We start from the raw sequence: 18,569 nt of genomic DNA, 5'->3' as shown, positions 1-18,569 counted from the left end.
TCTTTCTTTCTTTCCTTCTCTTTCTTCCTTCCTTTCTTTTCTCCTTCCCTTCCTTCCTTCTCTCTCTTCCTTCCCTTTCTTTCTTTCTTTCTTTCCTTCTTTTTCTTTCTTTCTTTCTTTTCTTTCTTTCTTGTCTGTCTCTTTCTCTCTTTCTTTCTTTTTCTTTCTTTCTTCTCTTGATGGAGTCTTGCTCTGTCACCCAGGCTGGAGTGCAGTGCCGTGATCTCGGCTCACTGCATCCTCCACCTCAAGCGATTCTCATACCTCAACCTCCCGAGTAGCTGGGATTACAAGCACCGGTCACCAAGGCCTGCTAATTTGCTTTTTTTTTTTTTTTTTTTCAGTGAAGACAGTGTTTCACCATGTTGGCCAAGCTGGTTTTGAACTCCTGACCTCAAGTGATCCGTCCACCTCAGCCTCCCAAAGTGCTGGGATTACATGAGTGAGCCACCACACCCGGCCATAGAACATCTGTTTTGAGAGTGCACAGAGGAAGAGAGGACAGGGCGTGAGAGTGGAATCCCACCTTTTTAGTTAGAATTTCTGGATCTGGTGGCTTTTTATTATGTTGCTTATTAGCATCAAGCGCTAGTTGATAAACCTCCAGGGCACTAAGAGGTTTTTGTTGTATTTTCTCCTTTTTATCCTGACATATAGAAAAAGGGGATTTGTTCAGAGTGGTCACCAGCCCGGCCCAGCCCCGACTCTTCAGAGTTGATGCAGTAAATCAAGTGTATGCACAGACCCCCCTTGAGTGTCTGTTGGCTCAAGACCGGGTGCTGGGTGGGGGGACCCTGACGCCCAGCGCTGACTCGAGGGTCGCTGGAGGAAAAGTCCCGCCCCATCCCACCCCGCCCATAGGCTTTCCGAGAGCCTGGCCGACTCGGAGGGGCTGGTGGGTCGGTCCCCGCGTGTGGACTGCGGGCTGAGCCCCCTCAGGCGACCGTGGTCTTCGCTCTCCTGTCAAGGGCATCACTTAGGGGAAGGAACGAACGGCCCTTTCTTGCTTTCTCTCTCTGGGACCAGAGAGCTGGAGAGCCATTCGGAGCACCCACGTTATTTTTCTTCTTATTAAGAAGCCGGGCGGGGAGAGGGGAGGACGCAGACCCTCGTTCCTCGGGGACAGAGCCCCGCCCGGCGCCGCGGCAGAGCGGCTGCTGGACCCGGGTGGGCCCCGGCGGCTCGGGGCGGGGGAGGCGCGCCCCGCCCAGCGCGGCCGCGGGTGTCAGCGCTGCCGCGCCCGGCGGGTCCCTGCGGCCGCTGCGTCCCCGCCCGTCGGCCTTGCTGCGCGGAGCGGGCGGCCAGGTGTCCTGCGGGCGGCGTCCCCGCACCGGGAGCTGGAGGGGGCCGGGGCCGGGCGGGCGCTCCGGGGCTGCCTTCTTCCCCGCGCCCTGCGGGGCTGTCCAACGCCTTCCAGCTCCGGCTCCCGCTGCCTGCACCATGTCCGCCAGAGGTGAGTGGGGACCAGGTGGGCACCGTCCACTGACCCCGGCGGGCCGAACAGGTGCGGGAGGGCGGGGGGGCTGCGACAGCCGCGCCGGCCCCAGCCCGGCCTGAAACTTTGGCAGCGGATCCCCGGGCTCGGGGCTGCCGGGGGCCGGGGGCAGGGGAAGGAAGCCCTCGCCCTTGACCTTGATCCCCGGATGTGGGCGAGCCTAAGGGCCAAAGTCGGCGCCCCGCTCACCTGTGCCCGCCGCGCGTCTGGGCTGGGAGGCGTGGGGGATGGGCTCGCGCTGGCTGCCCTGCCGGGAGCTGTGGAAGGGCTGGCCAGGAGAGAGGAAGAGGTATTTTTTCCTCCTTTCTAGTTACCATTTTGCAGCTCGGCTATGGAAGAAATCCAGGGCTTGATGCAGCACGATTTAAAGCTGCAGTGCTTACACCCCATTAAAAAAAAAAAAAAAGTAAATTCCCCACCTGTACTACCCTCTGCATGAATCTCCCCTTCCACTCCCCACCCATTTTCTTTCTGGAGTAAAACAATTACTGCAGGTGAAATGGGTGGAAGAAAAAAAAAATCAGAATTGCTTTTCAGGCAAGAATAAAGGGAATGTATTTCTTGCCATCTGGAGCCAGCGACGATGCTGGGGAGAGTGGGTTAGTCATAGCTCAGTGGCTGCTAGTATGAGTGAAATATTAAAGAGATCAAGTCATTCTGCAGCTTGCGAGCAATTAAAATGAAGTGAATTGGTTGCTTTGCCGTAAGCATTTAAAGAAAATATTGATTATTTTTAGAAAGTGTATTTGCAAAGCAGTAAGTGCCACCCCTTTTGATACCCTGAAGGCAACCTGTAAGAGGAGTTGCAGAGTTGTTTTTTTATTTTTTTTTTTTAAACTCCGAAGCTTTAATCCTGCTTTTTGGAAGGAGTTTAGGAATTTGATAACATGTGTTGGATAATTAAGCGCTGCTTTTCAGAGTTCATCCTGGGGCATATAATGAATAGAGTAATCTCTATCCAGAGTGTTTTAATTCCTTTTCAAGCAATCTGATCTTTGTTGATGATTGCTTTGGCGATATGGTTGGTTGGATCTGTACCTAGAAATGGGGTGGAAAGGACTTGGTGGAATGACAGAATTTATATTGTAGATACCAGGATGCAGAGGTGACATAGGGCTCTGAGATACTACCTGCCTATTCATGCCTAATTATTCACGTATATTAGAGAACGAAAAAAGAGCATGGAACAGATAACACCATAAGGGACTTGGTGTGTATATGGATGGAGTCATAACAATCTCTGAACTATGTTCTTAGACTGAGGCTTTGAGTGCTGACCGCTGTCCTAAGTACCACAAGGAACATATGGAGAATATCTCTTATAAGTTGTAAATCTCTCTGAGGTCAGAGTCCACTTCTGATTCAGCTTTACAGCACCCAAACCTGTTAGTGCAGAACCTTGCACACTGTAGGGGCCAAGTAACTATGTGGAATCTTGGTATGCCCTAGGAAGCATCAAGTTTGTTAGGCCGTCACACAATTTCATTTAGTCTCTGGCCCCTCCTATTCCAGGGTCTCGGGTTTATCTGAGGATGTGAAATGAAGATGGCCCCAGAGATTCTAAGGGGCTCTAAGCCCTGGAATGGGGCTGAGTTCTCAAACATTTCTTCTTCAACCCAGTTTCAAGCAGGATGGTTTGGAGTCAGCTATAGACATTTCATTCAGTTGTCTTATTTCCCCTTCAAACTTCATGTTGGTCATCTTGCATTTAACAGTTTGAAGTCTGACTAATCTTGTAGAGGGAAAAATATCTATAATAATAAATATCAGTTATTGTATGTTTATTAGGTGTCAGGTACTTTACATGTGTTACATTATTTAATCCTCACAATGACTCAATCAAGTAGCTATTGTTATTACCTCCCCATTTTACAGATGAAGGAATTGAGGTTTTGAGAGATTATAAAATTTGACTGAGCTAAGCTTGGTAAATGGCAGATCCTGATTTCTACCCAAATCTATCTGATTCTGATCACATCCACTTTGTTTTACTACTTCTGTTATTAGTCCTTCAAATATTGTAATAGACATCACAATCATTGATTTGCTAAGAAGAGAGAGAGAATGGCTTAGACATGGCATTGAAAGGAAATAGCCTTGATAAGTAACTTGGAATTTCCAATACATTTAGAAACATCTTGGTAGGCATTTGGTAATGACAAAGTGTGGAAAACAAGGCCACTGATACTAGATGTTGTTAATTTGATATTCCTAGTTTTTTCTTCCTATTTCAGTGTTGAGAACCAGAATTTCCTAGACATTACCAAAGACTGAGGATTTTACGTATCTTTTTATGCAGCACTTTTATTTATGTGAATTTGAAAAAAAATTCTAAAAGATTAGTAGAGTGCTTAGTAGTTACTGAGTTGAGTTTGTCTAGAAATGTGTATATTTTTGTCATTAATTTTTTAAAAGATTTCAAAACTGTGGGCTTCACTATGGTGTTTCGATTCAGTCATCTGCTCTTGTCTGTACTCCTGAAAGGGGAAATAAGCTTATAGGACCAGAAGCTTAATGTGTCTACTTAAGTACCTAACTTATCAATAGGAAGTCCTTTAGATCCTTGAAAAGATAAATGCTCTTGATTCTTAAAATGATCTCTACTTATTTCTAATATCTGGGCTTGTAGATTATGGTAGGAATAATAGAATTTTTTTTTTTTTTAATAGTTGAAAATGGCCGGGCGCAGTGGCTCACACCTGTAATCCTATCACTTTGGGAGGCCGAGGCGGGTGGAACATGAGGTTAGGAGTTTGAGACCAGCCTGGCCAATATGGTGAAACCCCATCTCTACTAAAAATACAAAAATTAGCCGGGCATGGTGGCGCATGCCTGTAGTCCCAGCTACTCGAGAGACTGAGGCAGGAGAATAGCTTGAACCCAGGGGGCGGAGGTTGCAGTGAGCCAAGATTGTGCCAGACAGAGCGAGACTCCATCTCAAAAAAAAAAAAAAAAAAAGAAGAGAAAAGAAAAGAAAAAAGTAGAAAACAGCCCCCCTTAAGGGGGCACAGAATGGAGACAGGGGCTGGGGCTGCCTACCTCAGTCCCATTTGCTTGACTTACTTGTCCTTGTGTCTCAGGTGTGCTCTCTGCCTGCTTGTGAGGTTCCCCTGTTCAAGCCTTTGGTGGGATCATGTGTTTGGGGGCCTTGTGGGAGGTCAGCTGCGCTGGAGTGCTGCCCATGGCCTGGGCAGGACATTTCCCAGCAAGGGCCAGAGGAGTTACTGTGTTTTCAGTCTGAATTGAATGTCAGAGCCAGCCAGCAGGGCTTCATCCTCTTGGGGAGAACTCTGCTTAGCAGATTAGGTCCTGGATAATTTGCTTGTATTTTTTTTAATTAAATGTCCCTGGTTGGTTTAAAAAAAGGAAAAGAAAACAATGAAATCAATTGGCCGGGTGCGGTGGCTCACGCCTGTAATCCCAGCACGTTGGGAGGCTGAGGCGGATGGATCACTTGAGGCCAGGAGTTTAAGACCAGCCTGGCCAACATGGTGAAACCCCATCACTCTTAAAAATACAAAAATTAGCCGGGCATGGTGGCACACGCCTGTAATCCCAGCTACTCGGGAGGCTGAGGCATGAGAATCGCTGATATTGCGACTTTGCACTCCAGCTTGGGTGACGACTGAGACTCTATCTCAAAAAAACAAACAAACAAATAAATCAATTTAATCTCATAAGAAAAGCAACTTTATTTTTAAAATTTTAAGACAAAAGTATTAAAATCCAGTTCTCTATTCAAGCTAACAATTAAAAGCATTCTTTAATTTTATGATAGAGCAAGCTAAGACATTCCCATCTTGTGGTATTTTAGGATACTCTCATCAAAGACTTGTAACTTGGTGTTGTATTTTTCCACTAGAGACCAAAACGGATCCATTTTATTTTGATTTTTGAATTACCAGCTAGAGGAAATTATAACACTTGGAATAGAGTTTCCATACCTGGGGAGAATTGTCTAGGCAACCTTTTGAAAATATAGATTCCCAGGCCTCATTCCAGATCTAATGGTTTCTAAACACTAAAGATAGAGTCCCAAAACATGTGAAAAGTGATTCTAAGGACCACTAGATTACAGTGGTGTCCCATTATGGCAGGATCATAAGACTCATCTGGAGTGTTTATCAAAGGTACTGATACAGAGCCTCTTCTTCAGAGCTACTAAATCAGAATATTCAGGTTAGGCCTGGGCATCTGCATTTTTAATAAGCCCCAGTTATTTCTTATGTACAGGCAGACTTGGGAGCCATTGAATTAGAGCTTATTTTCTCTAATGCCGGATCTGGATCATCCTGCAAGCTTTCAAAAAAGTTATTTTTAAGTTATAAAAGTAATATATTAAAAGCAGGTTGGGTGCAGTGGCTCATGCCTCTAATCCCAGCACTTTGGGAGGCCAAGGCAGCATGAGATCAGGAGTTCAAGACCCACCTGGCCAACATGGTGAAACCCCGTCTCTACTAAAAAAAAGTACAAAACTTAGGTGGGCATGGCGTTGTGCACCTGTAGTCCCAGCTACTCGGGGGCTGAGGCAGGAGAATTGCTTGAACCTGGGATGTGGAGGTTGCAGTGAGCCAAGATCATGTCACTGCACTCCAGCCTGGTCAACAGTCTCAAAAAAAAAAATCACTATCAATGTATTAATACAACAAAACTATGTTAACATACCTATATAATACATTAAAATATTAAATTATAAATTAATACAGTATATTTAAATTCAAACAGGCTGGAATTATACAAAGTTAAAAATGAAAATCTCCTATTTTCTCCCTTCCTATCAAATCCTCAGAATTAATGGCAAACAGTGCATCCCATAAACCCTTCCAGACAATTTTCTATCTGGTTAGCTTTCGGTCCAATTCAATAAATAGTAAATACATACACCATGCAAGACACATGCAGAAAACAAACACTTTACAAAGAAGCAATCACTCAATGAAACTGCTGGCTTTTCAGAAGCTTGAGTCATGAGGAAAAAGGCCCAGGTGTGTGTGGATAGATTCCATTGCACTGGCAGGGAAATAACTCTTGTGTGCTGTCGAAATCTTAGACCAGTTTTGCTAACGTTGTTTTCGGAACTTCCACAGAACTGGAAGCAACCTAACTGCTCATCCATTGGGGGAATGAGTGACCAGATTGTGGCGCATACATGTGGACTATTACACAGTTATTGGAAAGAGTGAGTGAGACCCATATGCACTGGTCTGGAGGGATGGCCATGATACATTGTTAAGTGAAAAGAGTGTGTTTTAGAATAAAATCTATGTCATAAATGACCCCAGTTTTGTAAATTGAGAAAAATCCCTATGTGTGCATATGTGTGTGTTCCACGAGCAGAGAAAAAATCATAGAACAGTACATAACAAGCATTTAGCAGTGGCTACCTCAAAGGTAAGGGTGAGGAGGGAAGGTGGTTGGCTTTTCTTTGGCTATATCTTTATGTTGTTTGGTAGTAAGTAAGAACAGCTTTAATAGATTGAGAGAAAAATCCAATAAAGGAAAAATGTCCACTTAATCCCTACTCATTCATTTCACTTATTGGAGTCAGGGACATAGATTTTTATTCATTTATCTGATGAACATTTATTGAATAATTGTTACATGCCAGCAATTAGTTAATAGGGCTCAGTATGTACCCTCAAGGAGCTCACAGTTTTATGGGGAAGACAAATACATACATATTTATAAAAGGATATCCTGGCTGGGCACGGTGGCTCACGTCTGTAATCCCAGCACTTTGGGAGTCTGAGGCGGGCGGATCACGAGGTCAGGAGATTGAGACCATCCTGGCCAACACAGTGAAACCCCATCTCTACTAAAAAATAAAAAAAATTAGCTGGGCGTGGTGGCGGGCGCCTGTAGTCTCAGCTATGTGGGAGGCTGAGGCAGAAGACTGGTGTGAACCTGGGAGGTGGAGCTTGCAGTGAGCAGAGATGCGCCACTGCCCTCCAGCCTGGGCGACAAAGTGAGACTCCATCTCAAAAAAAAAGGATATCCTGAGTGGAGAAAGAGAGAGCGAGTGAGAGAGAGAGAGAGAGAGAAAGAGAGCATATGGGATAGAGTGAGAATTATGGTAATACCAAAGAGTGGCATTGAGTTAGCTGTGGGCATGACAACCATATCAGGTGAGGCTTCTTAAAGAAAGTAGAGTTGTTTTCTTGAAGAATGAGTTGGACTTAGCCAGGTAAAAAAGAATAGGCTGGAGGGAAGGCCTTTCCAAGGAAAAGGGCATGAAAAGAAGTGGCATGGTGAGTACTGAACCTAGGAAGCCTGTTGCTGCCAGATGACATATTTTTCAGGGAGAGGAGAACCAGATCTCAGTGGAGTTGGGAGATGGAGAGGGCACTTTGGGGAAAGGCTGAGGATGTAGGGTTTTTCACTGACAAGGGCTTGCAGTTCCAGAGCACAGTGGAAGGTTGTCAGTGGTGAGAGATGTGCAGTGGGAAGGAAGAAACAGGGCAGAACGGGATGAGAAGGGAGAGGAGGGCTCTGTTCTTCCCATGGCTGAGACTGCAGAAATGAGAGAGATGGTTGCGCATGACAAGTTTGAAATGTCCTAACTTTGGCATGAGGAATTTGGTTGCAGACTGAGCCGAGAGCCTGGGCAGTAGCAAGCTGGGGCAGAGAGGTGATAGGGGCTGCCATCTGCTTCCTCGAGTAGCAGCAAAGCTGTCTGCTAAGCATGGCTTGTTCATGGGGTTGGGGCCAAGGTTAGAATGTGGGCGGAGGGACAATAGGAATCAGAACCACACTTTTTTTTTTTTTTTGCCGATTTCTTGAGCTTTGATGCCTATAGCAGAGCCTAAAATGTATCTGCTAGTTGATAAATGGGAGACTTCTTCATTTCATCTTTCTTCTCTCTTACTTCTGCCCACCACTCTGGGCCTCTTGTCCCAAGCATCACTCTAGCTTTATCGGTTTCTTTCATGGTGATGTTGTAAAGATTAGTGCAGTAAGAGTTCTTATTTGGTGTGATATGGGGGCCATGTTTCTGGCCTGTATCAACTACAGTTTCTCCTCTCTTTGAGTTACAGGGCTCCCAAGCAGTTTATTAAATCAAGGAAAGGAGAAACTATCTTTGAAAGCCAAGTTTAGCCATTATTAGATTTAGTATTTAATATCAAAGCAGCAAAACACTACATTTCCTGGAAGTTCTTTTTTGCATTTAAAATAAATGGTTCTGATTCAATAAACAGATTTCTTTTTTACATGAGAGAGATCATTTTGGACATCAATATCTCACATGTGGGAGTGTCATATGTTTCAGCAAAGATTTTCAGAAGGTTGAATTGTTCCCACATTGTATCTGTGAACTGCATTATATTTTGTTTTGTTTTTTAATTTTTGGGAACTTGTGTAGACAAGCTTGAGTTAATCACACTTCTCAGGTAATGGTTTACTATCATTGTCAGTCCATCAGGACCTGCTGTGGTCTAATATATTGATTATTTTATCTCCATTATTTAATTTCATTACCTTTTTGCCATAGGCAACTATTCTTATACATTTGATATATGTGTCCTTGAATTTGTAGTAAAACCAATTCTTAGATCAGTTCTTGAGCTATAAGCACTAAGTCAGTGTGTGTGTGTGTGTGTGTGTGTGTGTGTGTGTGTGTGTGTGAAGGAGAAATTTTCTTCTTGCTGAGAATGGAATAGAAGGCAGTGGGGTTGTAATTTATGTTAGATATAAAAGGGATTCAACAATTAAGAAACAATATGCTTTTTCTCTTCCCTCCTCCCCAAAACAGAGCTGGCAACCATATATCTGAAAATATCTTAACAGCAAGCAAGACAACAATATAATAGACAGTGTTGAACTCTTAATCTGTCACCCTTTCTCACCGAGATTCAATCAGCTAGTATTTATTGAACCTCTCTCCTGCAGCATCCAGACTAATTTCAAATCCTGTCTATTCCTGGGCTGAGGATGCTAATATACTAATTAATGTAGTCATTTAACAAATAGTTATTGAGCCCTCCGCAGTAAAGATTGTCATGGTTTTTGGGTGGAAAAAGATTAAAGGACATTAGAATTTGTGGTTAAGGTTGGGACAAATGGGATGATCGACATTTATGGCTCACATTTAAGTATATATTTACATATACTATATAAGTTATAATTCCACCTGGGATGCTTCTATCTAGGACAAATGTTAAACCTGCTGAGATACTGGAACAATAGGTGTATACTGGGGCTATCCTAGGAAAATTGAGACTGTGGCCTTTCTAACTGGTAGTGTTTCTAGCCAGCATGCCTTATGGTGTCAGTGTATTCCTTGGCCTTAAAAGATCGACTTTTGATCAATAGCTGAATATCTGCCTGTAGTATTAGCTACTTTGTAGATTATCTACCTCAAAATTTAAACTTAAATCTTGGGCTGCCTATTTCCTCCCCTTCAATCCAGCACATTTTTGGGCTATTTTCCCAAATGGCAAGTTGGTGTGCTGAGGTATAATTACTATCAGAGACTAACAACGTTTAGCATAAAGTCAAATCAAAATAAAATTTTAGAATATTTGTTTTTTATTTCTTAGGTAATTCACATGATGATTTTATTCTATTGGGTTAAATTATCCAGATACAATTATCATGGGAAGGAAATGCTTAGTGCCTTTGGGACCTTCATTATCATGGGAAAGGCTCTATTTTTTCTGGTTAATATAGTTTCACATAAGCTTTAAAATGTATAGTTTGGTTTACCTGTGGTTATCTTTGGACTCACAACCTACTTGATTTTATGCCAATGTGCTAGAGATTTATCTTTTCCAGCATATTGTATGATTTTAATGGGAAAATTATCTAATTTGCATTTACCACTATAAGGAAATTGCCCGTTAAAAAATTAGTTTTGGATGGTATATCCTTATTTAGTTGATGAACCTATAAAAGCCTTTGTATTATTGAACCCTGCATTAAAATAAACATGAAAGCAGGAGTTGTGGGTCGAGCATGCAAAAATGATTGCTGATTGATTGGCGATCATGTTGTTTTCGTCCTTTGTTAGATAATTTTTATAGGCTTGCTTGTAGGAGGAAGAGCTGAACATGCATAATTATTATTATTCATATTTTAAATAAACACAATTAGTCCTTTCTTCTGTATGGTGTGTTCTTTCTCCAGCTCTTTAACATTATTACTTTTGAGAATAATATTAGATGATATATGTATAAATGAAGAAACTTTACCTGTGTTAGGGTCAATTTTTAAATAGTTTTTCCTAAAGAAAATATCACATAATATATTTTTACTTTAGGCTGTGTCCAGGGTCTTTACTGATACTTTTCTTTCTCAACTTATTGGGAATTCATTTAAAAAACATCCACAACAGGGAAGCCACCAGAGAACTGAATGGTAACAATGAAGGGAAACGAGGACAATGAGGTAAACAGCTATTTCTGGCTTTCAGCTCCAAATAGGAATGAACAGAAGGAGAGGAGTCCCAGAGTCTGGGGGAAGGAGGGAGGGGACAGAGCCATAATTTTTAAAAGTCAAAAAAATGCAGAAAAGAGGTTTGGGGTTGGCAATCTCTAATGGATTCCAGGGAGAATTTTTTTGTTCTTGTTGTTCTGGTGTAAAACAAAGGAATCTTTATTTTGAATCACTTAAGCATTGAGTGAGTAATGAGCATGGGCATCAGGGATGGGTGAGTTTTTTTCACCAGTTCCTTGTGACTACTTATTTTAGGAGAATCTATTCTGTGGTTAGATGCTTTATATAAACTGTAGAATTGTAGTTGTCAAGAACGTATTCATTTCTTCAGTTATTCCATAAGTATGAGTTGAACACCTACTAAGTGGTCTAGGTTTTGGAGTGTGACAACCACTTACCATATAAACATATGATAGGTGGTGTAAAGTACTGTGAAAAAAAATTTTAAAAAGTAGAATGGAGAATATTAGAGAGGTGAGAGTGTGGGGAATGTGCTATTGCATATGGGGCGATAGTGGAAGGCCTCTTTGATAGAGCGACATTTCAGCAGAGACCTGAAGGAAGTGAGGGGTCATGAAGATATCTGGTAAAGAGCTTTTTAGGCAGTGAGATGAGCAATTCCAAGGCCCTGAGAGCTGTCAGGACCAGGAGGCAGGCTTGTGTGGCTGGATCAGAGAGTACGGGAGAGGGATGGAGATGAAGTCAGAGAGGTAGTTGGGGGAAGGAGGGTGTCCAGTTAGTCCTTGAGACTGCTGTTATGATTTGAGTTCTTCCCTGAGTTAGATTAAGTGAGTTAGGTGAAAGTTCTGAGCAGAGTTGTGACATGATTTGATGTAGTTTAAAAGGATCATTCAGTCAACATGTAGATGGTAAGGCAAGGGTGGAAGCAAGAAGAACAGTTAGGAGGCTACCGTAATGGTCAAGATAAGAGAAGATGGTGGCTTGGACCAAATGGGAGGAGAGCAGGTGCTGAGAAGTTATTGGATTCTGGAAATGTTTCTAAAGAATTGCTTAGAGAACTTGCTGATGAGTTGGCAACATGAAGTAGAAGAAAGAGGGGAATCTTAGATCTCTCCAATTCTTTCAGCAACTGGGAGGATAGCATGTCATTTCTTGCAATGAGGAAGAGTATAGAAGGGGCAGGTTTGGGGAGGAGATCAAGTATTTTGGACATTTGAAATGTTTCTTAGCCTTCTATGAAAATATTTATTATTCCTATTTTACAGTTAGAGAAAATGAGACATAGAGAAATGAAGAAACTTGCCTGAGATCATCATCTAGCTAATAAGTGGTTGACTCAGGATTTAAATTCAGGTCTTGTTCATGCCAGAGGATGCTCTATTTACTGTTACAATGCTGCCTCTTTACATTCAGCTGCAATATACCAGGAAAAGAATCTATCTATTTTTCATTTCTTAATTATTTATGGTTTCTCATTATGGGATAATTTTCTGCATTTTTAAACATGGCTTATGTTTAAGGAAGAAAAAATAAACCATAATCACATTATTCCAAATTATACCATTTATCAACATTATCATTGTTAGCACTGCAAAAACACTATTGAAATATGAAGACGCATGCTCTATGATTTGGCACTGAGTGCTTGGTATGAGCCAGGCTCAGGGGATCCTAGCTCCTTTCCTTATAGAGTTCCAGAGTGATGAAGGTGAGAGACCTGTCTGCAGAAGTTGCACTACAACATGTCCAGTGGCACGATGGCGTTACATACAAGATGTTCAGGAGAACAGAGGAAGGATACCAGTGCATCCTGATTGGATATGGGGCCAAGGAAGACTTTACAAAGCAAGTGATATTTAAATAGGGCCTTGAAGAACAAGTGGAATTTGCCAAATGGAGAAGTGGTTGAAAAGCATTCTAAGCACAGGAAATGGTGCTTGGAAATTTTAGAATTTACAAATGGTAATTAAATATATTAAACATTAAGAATAAAACATCTGAAGTTAAATGTAACATGCAGACACAATATGAGGAAAAATTTTAAACTCTACTGAGAAACATAAAAGATTTAAGTCATTGGAGAGACATACTAGGCTCTTGGATAATAAGACACAATATTATAAAAATGTTCATCTCCCCTAAATCTCAGCATAAAAGAAATAAAATTGCAGTTAAAATGGCAACAAGGTCTGTTTTAGGGACATGGCAAAATGATACTATTATTCATTTTGCAAAATGAAATATATGAAATCCAAAAACAAATAAAGTGTAATTAAGGGAGATTAGCCCTATCAGATCTTAAAAAGCAATATGAAACTATATTAATTAAAAGAGTTTAGTGTTGGAAAAAATTAGACAGAGTAATGTCTAGTTATAGTATAGTGAACAAATGTGCATAGGATTTATTTATAGTAAAGGTAGCATTTAAAAATCAGTGTGAGAAGAAAGATCCCCAGTAATCGATGTTGGAGCAACTAGCTAACTATTTAGAAAAGATAAATCTAGATCCTTTTCTTACTTCTTTTAGAACACACACACACACACAAACACACACTCACAAACACACTCACAATTCCTATGGATTAAATAATTAAGTATTTAATAAATGGATTTAATCCTATGGATTAAATAATTAAGTATAATAAATGAAACAATAGAAATCCTAGAAAAAAACATGGGTGAATTTATAAGTGAGAGTGTCCCGACCTTCTAAACAGGATACAAAGCCTGAAAGTCATGAAATAAAAAGTAGATACATCTAACTATGCAAAAATAAGACTTCTATGTGGTTAAAAAATACCACATTCAGCATTCTGGCTTGTGATTCTCACAAGGCCCCAGCAGAGCTGGCTTGAACCTGGCCACCTGCCCCAGGACAGTTAAGTCAGCAAATAACAGAGCGGAGCCAGAGGCAGGTGTGGGATACGACTAAGGTGCCTTCAGAAAGCTTGGCAGATAATTGGACCGATAATGTCATGGCTTACCTGAGGACCTCACTGAAGTTTTACTCTCCGTACAAAGCCGCTAGACAAGTACTGAGGGTGGTGTTCACTCATTCATGCCACAAACGCGTAGAGCTTTTCTTATTATTTTTCATTCCACAAATGGGAGAGCTTTTAGCACCACATGCATGAGGCACAGGAATGAGTAAGGTATAGTCCCTGCCTCAGAGAGTCCATATTGGACCTCCACTTGGTATCTGAAATATTCAGAATTGGAAGGCCATAGTCACTCCTGTTTTTCTCCTGCCTTCTAGAACATCAGTCCCCAACCTTTTTGGCACCAGGGACTGGTTTCGTGGAAGACAGTTTTTCCATGCACTGTGGTTGGGGAGGAATGGTTTCAGGATGAAACTGTCCCGCCTCAGAAGATCATCAGGCATTAGATGTTCATAGGGAGCCCAACTTATATCCTTCGCATGCACAGTTCACGGTAGGGTTTGTGTTCCCATGAGAATCTGTTGCCGCTGATCTGACAGGAGGTGGTGTTCAGGTGGTAATGCTTGCTTGCCTGCTGCTCATGTCCTGCTGTGTGGCCCAGTTCCTCAGGCCATGGACTGGCACCAGTCCGTGGCCCAGAGGCTGGGGACCCCTGTTCTAGAACATTCACACTGCTTAGGGTAGTCTGGCCTGAGGTTTTTGGATAGTTGTAGGAATAATGAGCAGTTCTTAGTCATTTGCTGTCACCACTCAGGAATGACACTGTCACACCTTTACCACAGGAAAAAAAGGGGATGCAGTGAGTGTGCTCTGCTCCTGGAAACTTGAGATGGACTGCCTGCCAGAAAGGAGGATAAAGAATCTCTCGGGGCTGGACTAGGCCTGGCAGCTTAATTAACTCGTTTATCTCAACCTTTTCTCTTTTCATAGCAAAGCTGCCTACAGTGATAAACACTAAAAGAAGGGTATTTATGTGCCGTGTTCAGAACATGTGATTTAAGTGAGCATTTTTATTAGTGTTTCTTGGAGATTAGCCTGCCCTGGTTCTCTGAATTCCTTTGATTACATCAGAGCCTTGCTTTGGAGGCAACCTTTCCCCCTGATTCATTGCTAATAAACACACTTTGAACTTGGTCATTGGACTCTGTTCTTCCTCTGATAACTACATTTCTTCCCACCCAAACTTTTTCATGTTAGCATCCAACACACTGAACTGTAGGGAGACATCTGTCTAGGTGGCCCCAGCCACGTCTAGACTGCATTCTGTGAAGCCAGGGACCAAATATTACATGTGTATTTCCAGATCCTTGTCCTGAAGTGGAGTAGATATTTAATAAGCAATTATTGAAAGAAATGGGAGGAGAAACGTTGCCATCTAAGAAATTCACGGTTTGCTGGCGTAGAAAGATTTATGCAAAGGGTGAAGGGGGTAAAATAGAAGGTACAGTCTACAAATTTCTCTGTCCTTTCAGTTGAATTCTACTAAGTTAGACATGACCTAGAAGTTCATTTCCTTATAGGTTTGTTCTCTTAAACCTGACCAGAGGGCTGGGCGCAGTGGCTCACACCTGTAATCCCAGCACTTTGGGAGGCCAAGGCAGGCAGATCACTTGAGGTCAGGAGTTTGAGACCAGCCTGGCCAACGGTGAAACGCCGTCTCTACTAAAAATACAAAAAAATTAGCCAGGTCTAGTGGCATGTGCCTGTAGTCCCAGCTACTTGGGAGGCTGAGGCAGGAGAATCACTTGAACCTGGGAGGTGGAGGTTGCAGTGAGCCAAGATTGTGCCATTGCAATCCAGCCTGGGCGACAGAGCATGACTCCATCTCATCTCAAAAAACAAAACAAACAAACAAAAAAACAAACTGACCAGAGAAACAGTTGTGTTTTTTCAGCTTGGACAATGCAGCTTCTAACCTTGTTCATTGTGTTCGTTGGTGGGCTGGGTTCTTTATCCAAGTAGAAATTTATAATAAGCACTGTTAAAAAGTTTCTGGAGATTCCATGTACAGAAAAGTTATGAATATACCATGTAAGTAGAAAATGAATCCATTTAACTATCTATAAAACTACTATCTCCTAACCCCCCTACTGAAAAGAAAAAAAAGCTGCTTTGCCTTTTCACATATATATTGAGATCTTTCTGTATTAGTATGTACAGACATCGCTCATGTTTTATGACTGCATAATGTTCAATCATATGGCTGTAGCATACCTGATTTAATAGTCCCTTATTGATAGAATCTTTGCTCATTTGTTTTTATAGACAATGCTGCACTGAATGTCTTTGTGTATATATCTTGAGGTTTTTAGAGCATAGCCATAAGTATTAGTCTGTAACTTTTAATGAGCTTTACTGGTGATTCAGAAATAACGGAAAGAGAGCATGGTGCACAGAATTCCTCAAACGCCCCTCTGTGGCTGTCTTGCCCTATGCGCTCTTCGTGTACCATCTCCTGTTTTGCTCCCAAGTAGTCTCTGCCTTGCTGGGAACAGCTTATTTCTCCAGCACTATAAAATATTATAGATGATTCCTTTGTTTCTACCAAGGGAGAGACCACTTCTATACCAGAGAAAAAAGAATATTGACTCCCCCTCACTTCATTTAAAGCCAACCTCATTGCCTGTTACAGGATTAATTTTTTCCAGAATGATGGACAGCGAGAGATCTATGGCTTTTAGGTCAAAACAATCACATTATAGGCTGATGCTGATATATTTCCCAAAGGCTGGATTATTTATTCTTATTCACAGCCACTTGTTACTCTCAGTTAAAAAATGAAATCTGTTGCACGCATATATTCATTGCAGCACTATTCACAATAGCAAAGACATGGAATCAACCCAAATGCCCATCAATGATAGACTGGATAAAGACAATGTGGTACATATACACCATGGAATACTATGCAGCCATAAAAAGGAATGAGATCATGTCCTTTTCAGGGACATGGATGGAGCTGGAAGCCATTATCCTCAGCAAACTAACTCAGGAACAGAAAACCAAATACTGCATGTTCTCACTTACAAGTGGGAGCTGAACAATGAGAACACATAGACACAGGGAGGGGAACAACACACACTGGGGCCTGTTGGCAGGTGGGGTTGGGGAGGAAGAGCTTTAGGAAAAATAGCTAATGCATGCTGGGCTTAACACCTAGGTGATGGGTTGATAGGTGCAGCAAACCACTGTGGAGCACGTTTACCTATGTAACAAACCTGCACATCCTGAACGTTTACCCCGGAACTTAAAATAAAAATAAAAATAAATGAAACCTGAGAATTCATTCTTTTTAAGGTTGTGTCCAAAGGTCCCTACTTAAAAATAATCAAAATGGCACATACTCAACAGGGGACAGTACGTTCTAGTGGAAAGAGTTGGACAAGGAGTTAGGAGACTTGAATTCTAGCTTGAGCTCTTCTCCTCCAGCTGTGTGGTCATGGACACACCATACAACAGAGTGCCCTCCGGGACCTCCATTCCCCATCCCTAGTCCCCTCTATTCCTTAGATGACCTCAGAAGACTCTTCCACTTACAAGACCTGAAACTAAAAATGAATTTCCAGATCAGATGACTCAATTTTACTTTGACTCAATTCCTGTAATGCATCATCTTGGCTGGAGTTCCAGTAGACAGGAGAGAGACTGGCAGCCTCTTATGTAATGTTACTTGAGCAAAGGGTTGGGGAAGGTGCTGGCTCCATCCTAATTCATGGCTCGAAGGTTTTGGGCTACATTTCTGCTGTGTGATTAAATGCACTCCTGATTTACTAGGAGAGTTGATGCAATTTCCAAGTAGCTTGCGATGGATTTGGTATTCTCAAGCCCATGAAATGAAAAGTTTGTTAGTGAAAGGGAGCACTTGTAATCATGGTCTTTCCATTTCCCCCCTGTGCATGAGTTTGTTTGTTGTATGCCTTTTTTTTTCTTTCCTTTTTTTTTTTTTTTTTTTTTGAGACAGAGTCTGACTCTTTCACCAGGCTGGAGTGCAGTGGTGTAATCTTGGCTCACTGCAACCTCCACCTCCTGGGTTCAGGTGACTCACCTGCCTCAGCCTCCCGAGTAGCTGGGACTACATGTGTGCGCCACCGTGCCCAGCTAATTTTTGTATTTTTAGTAGAGACGGGGTTTCACCATGTTGGTCAGGATGGTCTCAATCTCTTGGCATCGTGGTCTGCCGCCTCAGCCTCCCAAAGTGTTGTATGCCATTTTTAATGATGCTTGTGACATATTCTAGTTAGGGAGTCCAAACTTAAAACTAACAGAGGGCCAATTTTCTCTTGGAGAGTATTGTTTGATATTCATTAAGTTTATTGAATGAATTTATTTAGAAGCATTGGCCGATGAGACTTAATATAAGACTATCGTGTGTAATTTATAAAATAATTTAAATTATATATTTTATTTATTTATTTTTCTTTCTTTTTCTCAGACTTCTATCTTCCTGAAAAATTACATCTTTTGTATGGAGTAGAAAGGACTAGAAAAATGTCAGTATCTTCTCTTTTTCTTCCCATGCCTCCTAATGTTTCTGGTACAAACAACTCCCCAACGTTTTTTGGCAAAGAGCAATGAGAAAATGGCAAAAATGAGAATTTTGGAAGTGAGGATTACCTCTTTGGGTATTCATTCACATTCCAAGCAGCACTTGTTTATAGTTTTTTGACTTTGCAATAAAGCATCAGCGACTGAATATTTTTTCTTTCTCTTCCTTTTGATAAATTTGTTAGTTAAGGCAGATT

The 18,569-nt window shown here is 41.8% G+C and overlaps 1 protein-coding gene across 4 annotated transcripts in view; it reads left to right on the top strand.

Moving 5' to 3' along the window:
- The first annotated feature begins 1,209 nt into the window (after window positions 1–1,209).
- ABLIM1 (actin binding LIM protein 1) overlaps window positions 1,210–18,569 on the top strand; it is a 336,688-nt gene continuing 319,328 nt past the window's right edge. For 3 of the 4 annotated variants that reach the window (XM_016919407.4, XM_016919406.4, XM_016919409.4), the window contains exon 1: window positions 1,210–1,453. In XM_016919407.4, the coding sequence (XP_016774896.1) occupies window positions 1,441–1,453 (13 nt within the window). In that variant the 5' untranslated portion in view covers window positions 1,210–1,440. The remainder of the gene's footprint in view (window positions 1,454–18,569) is intronic. The other variant, XM_063782134.1, reaches the window with a different exon arrangement.

The sequence above is a fragment of the Pan troglodytes genome, chromosome 8 (genome assembly GCF_028858775.2).
Source record: "Pan troglodytes isolate AG18354 chromosome 8, NHGRI_mPanTro3-v2.0_pri, whole genome shotgun sequence".
Taxonomy (NCBI): Eukaryota; Metazoa; Chordata; class Mammalia; order Primates; family Hominidae; genus Pan; species Pan troglodytes.
Note: the sequence above shows the minus strand (reverse complement) of the source record. Positions and strands in the feature narration are given on the sequence as shown.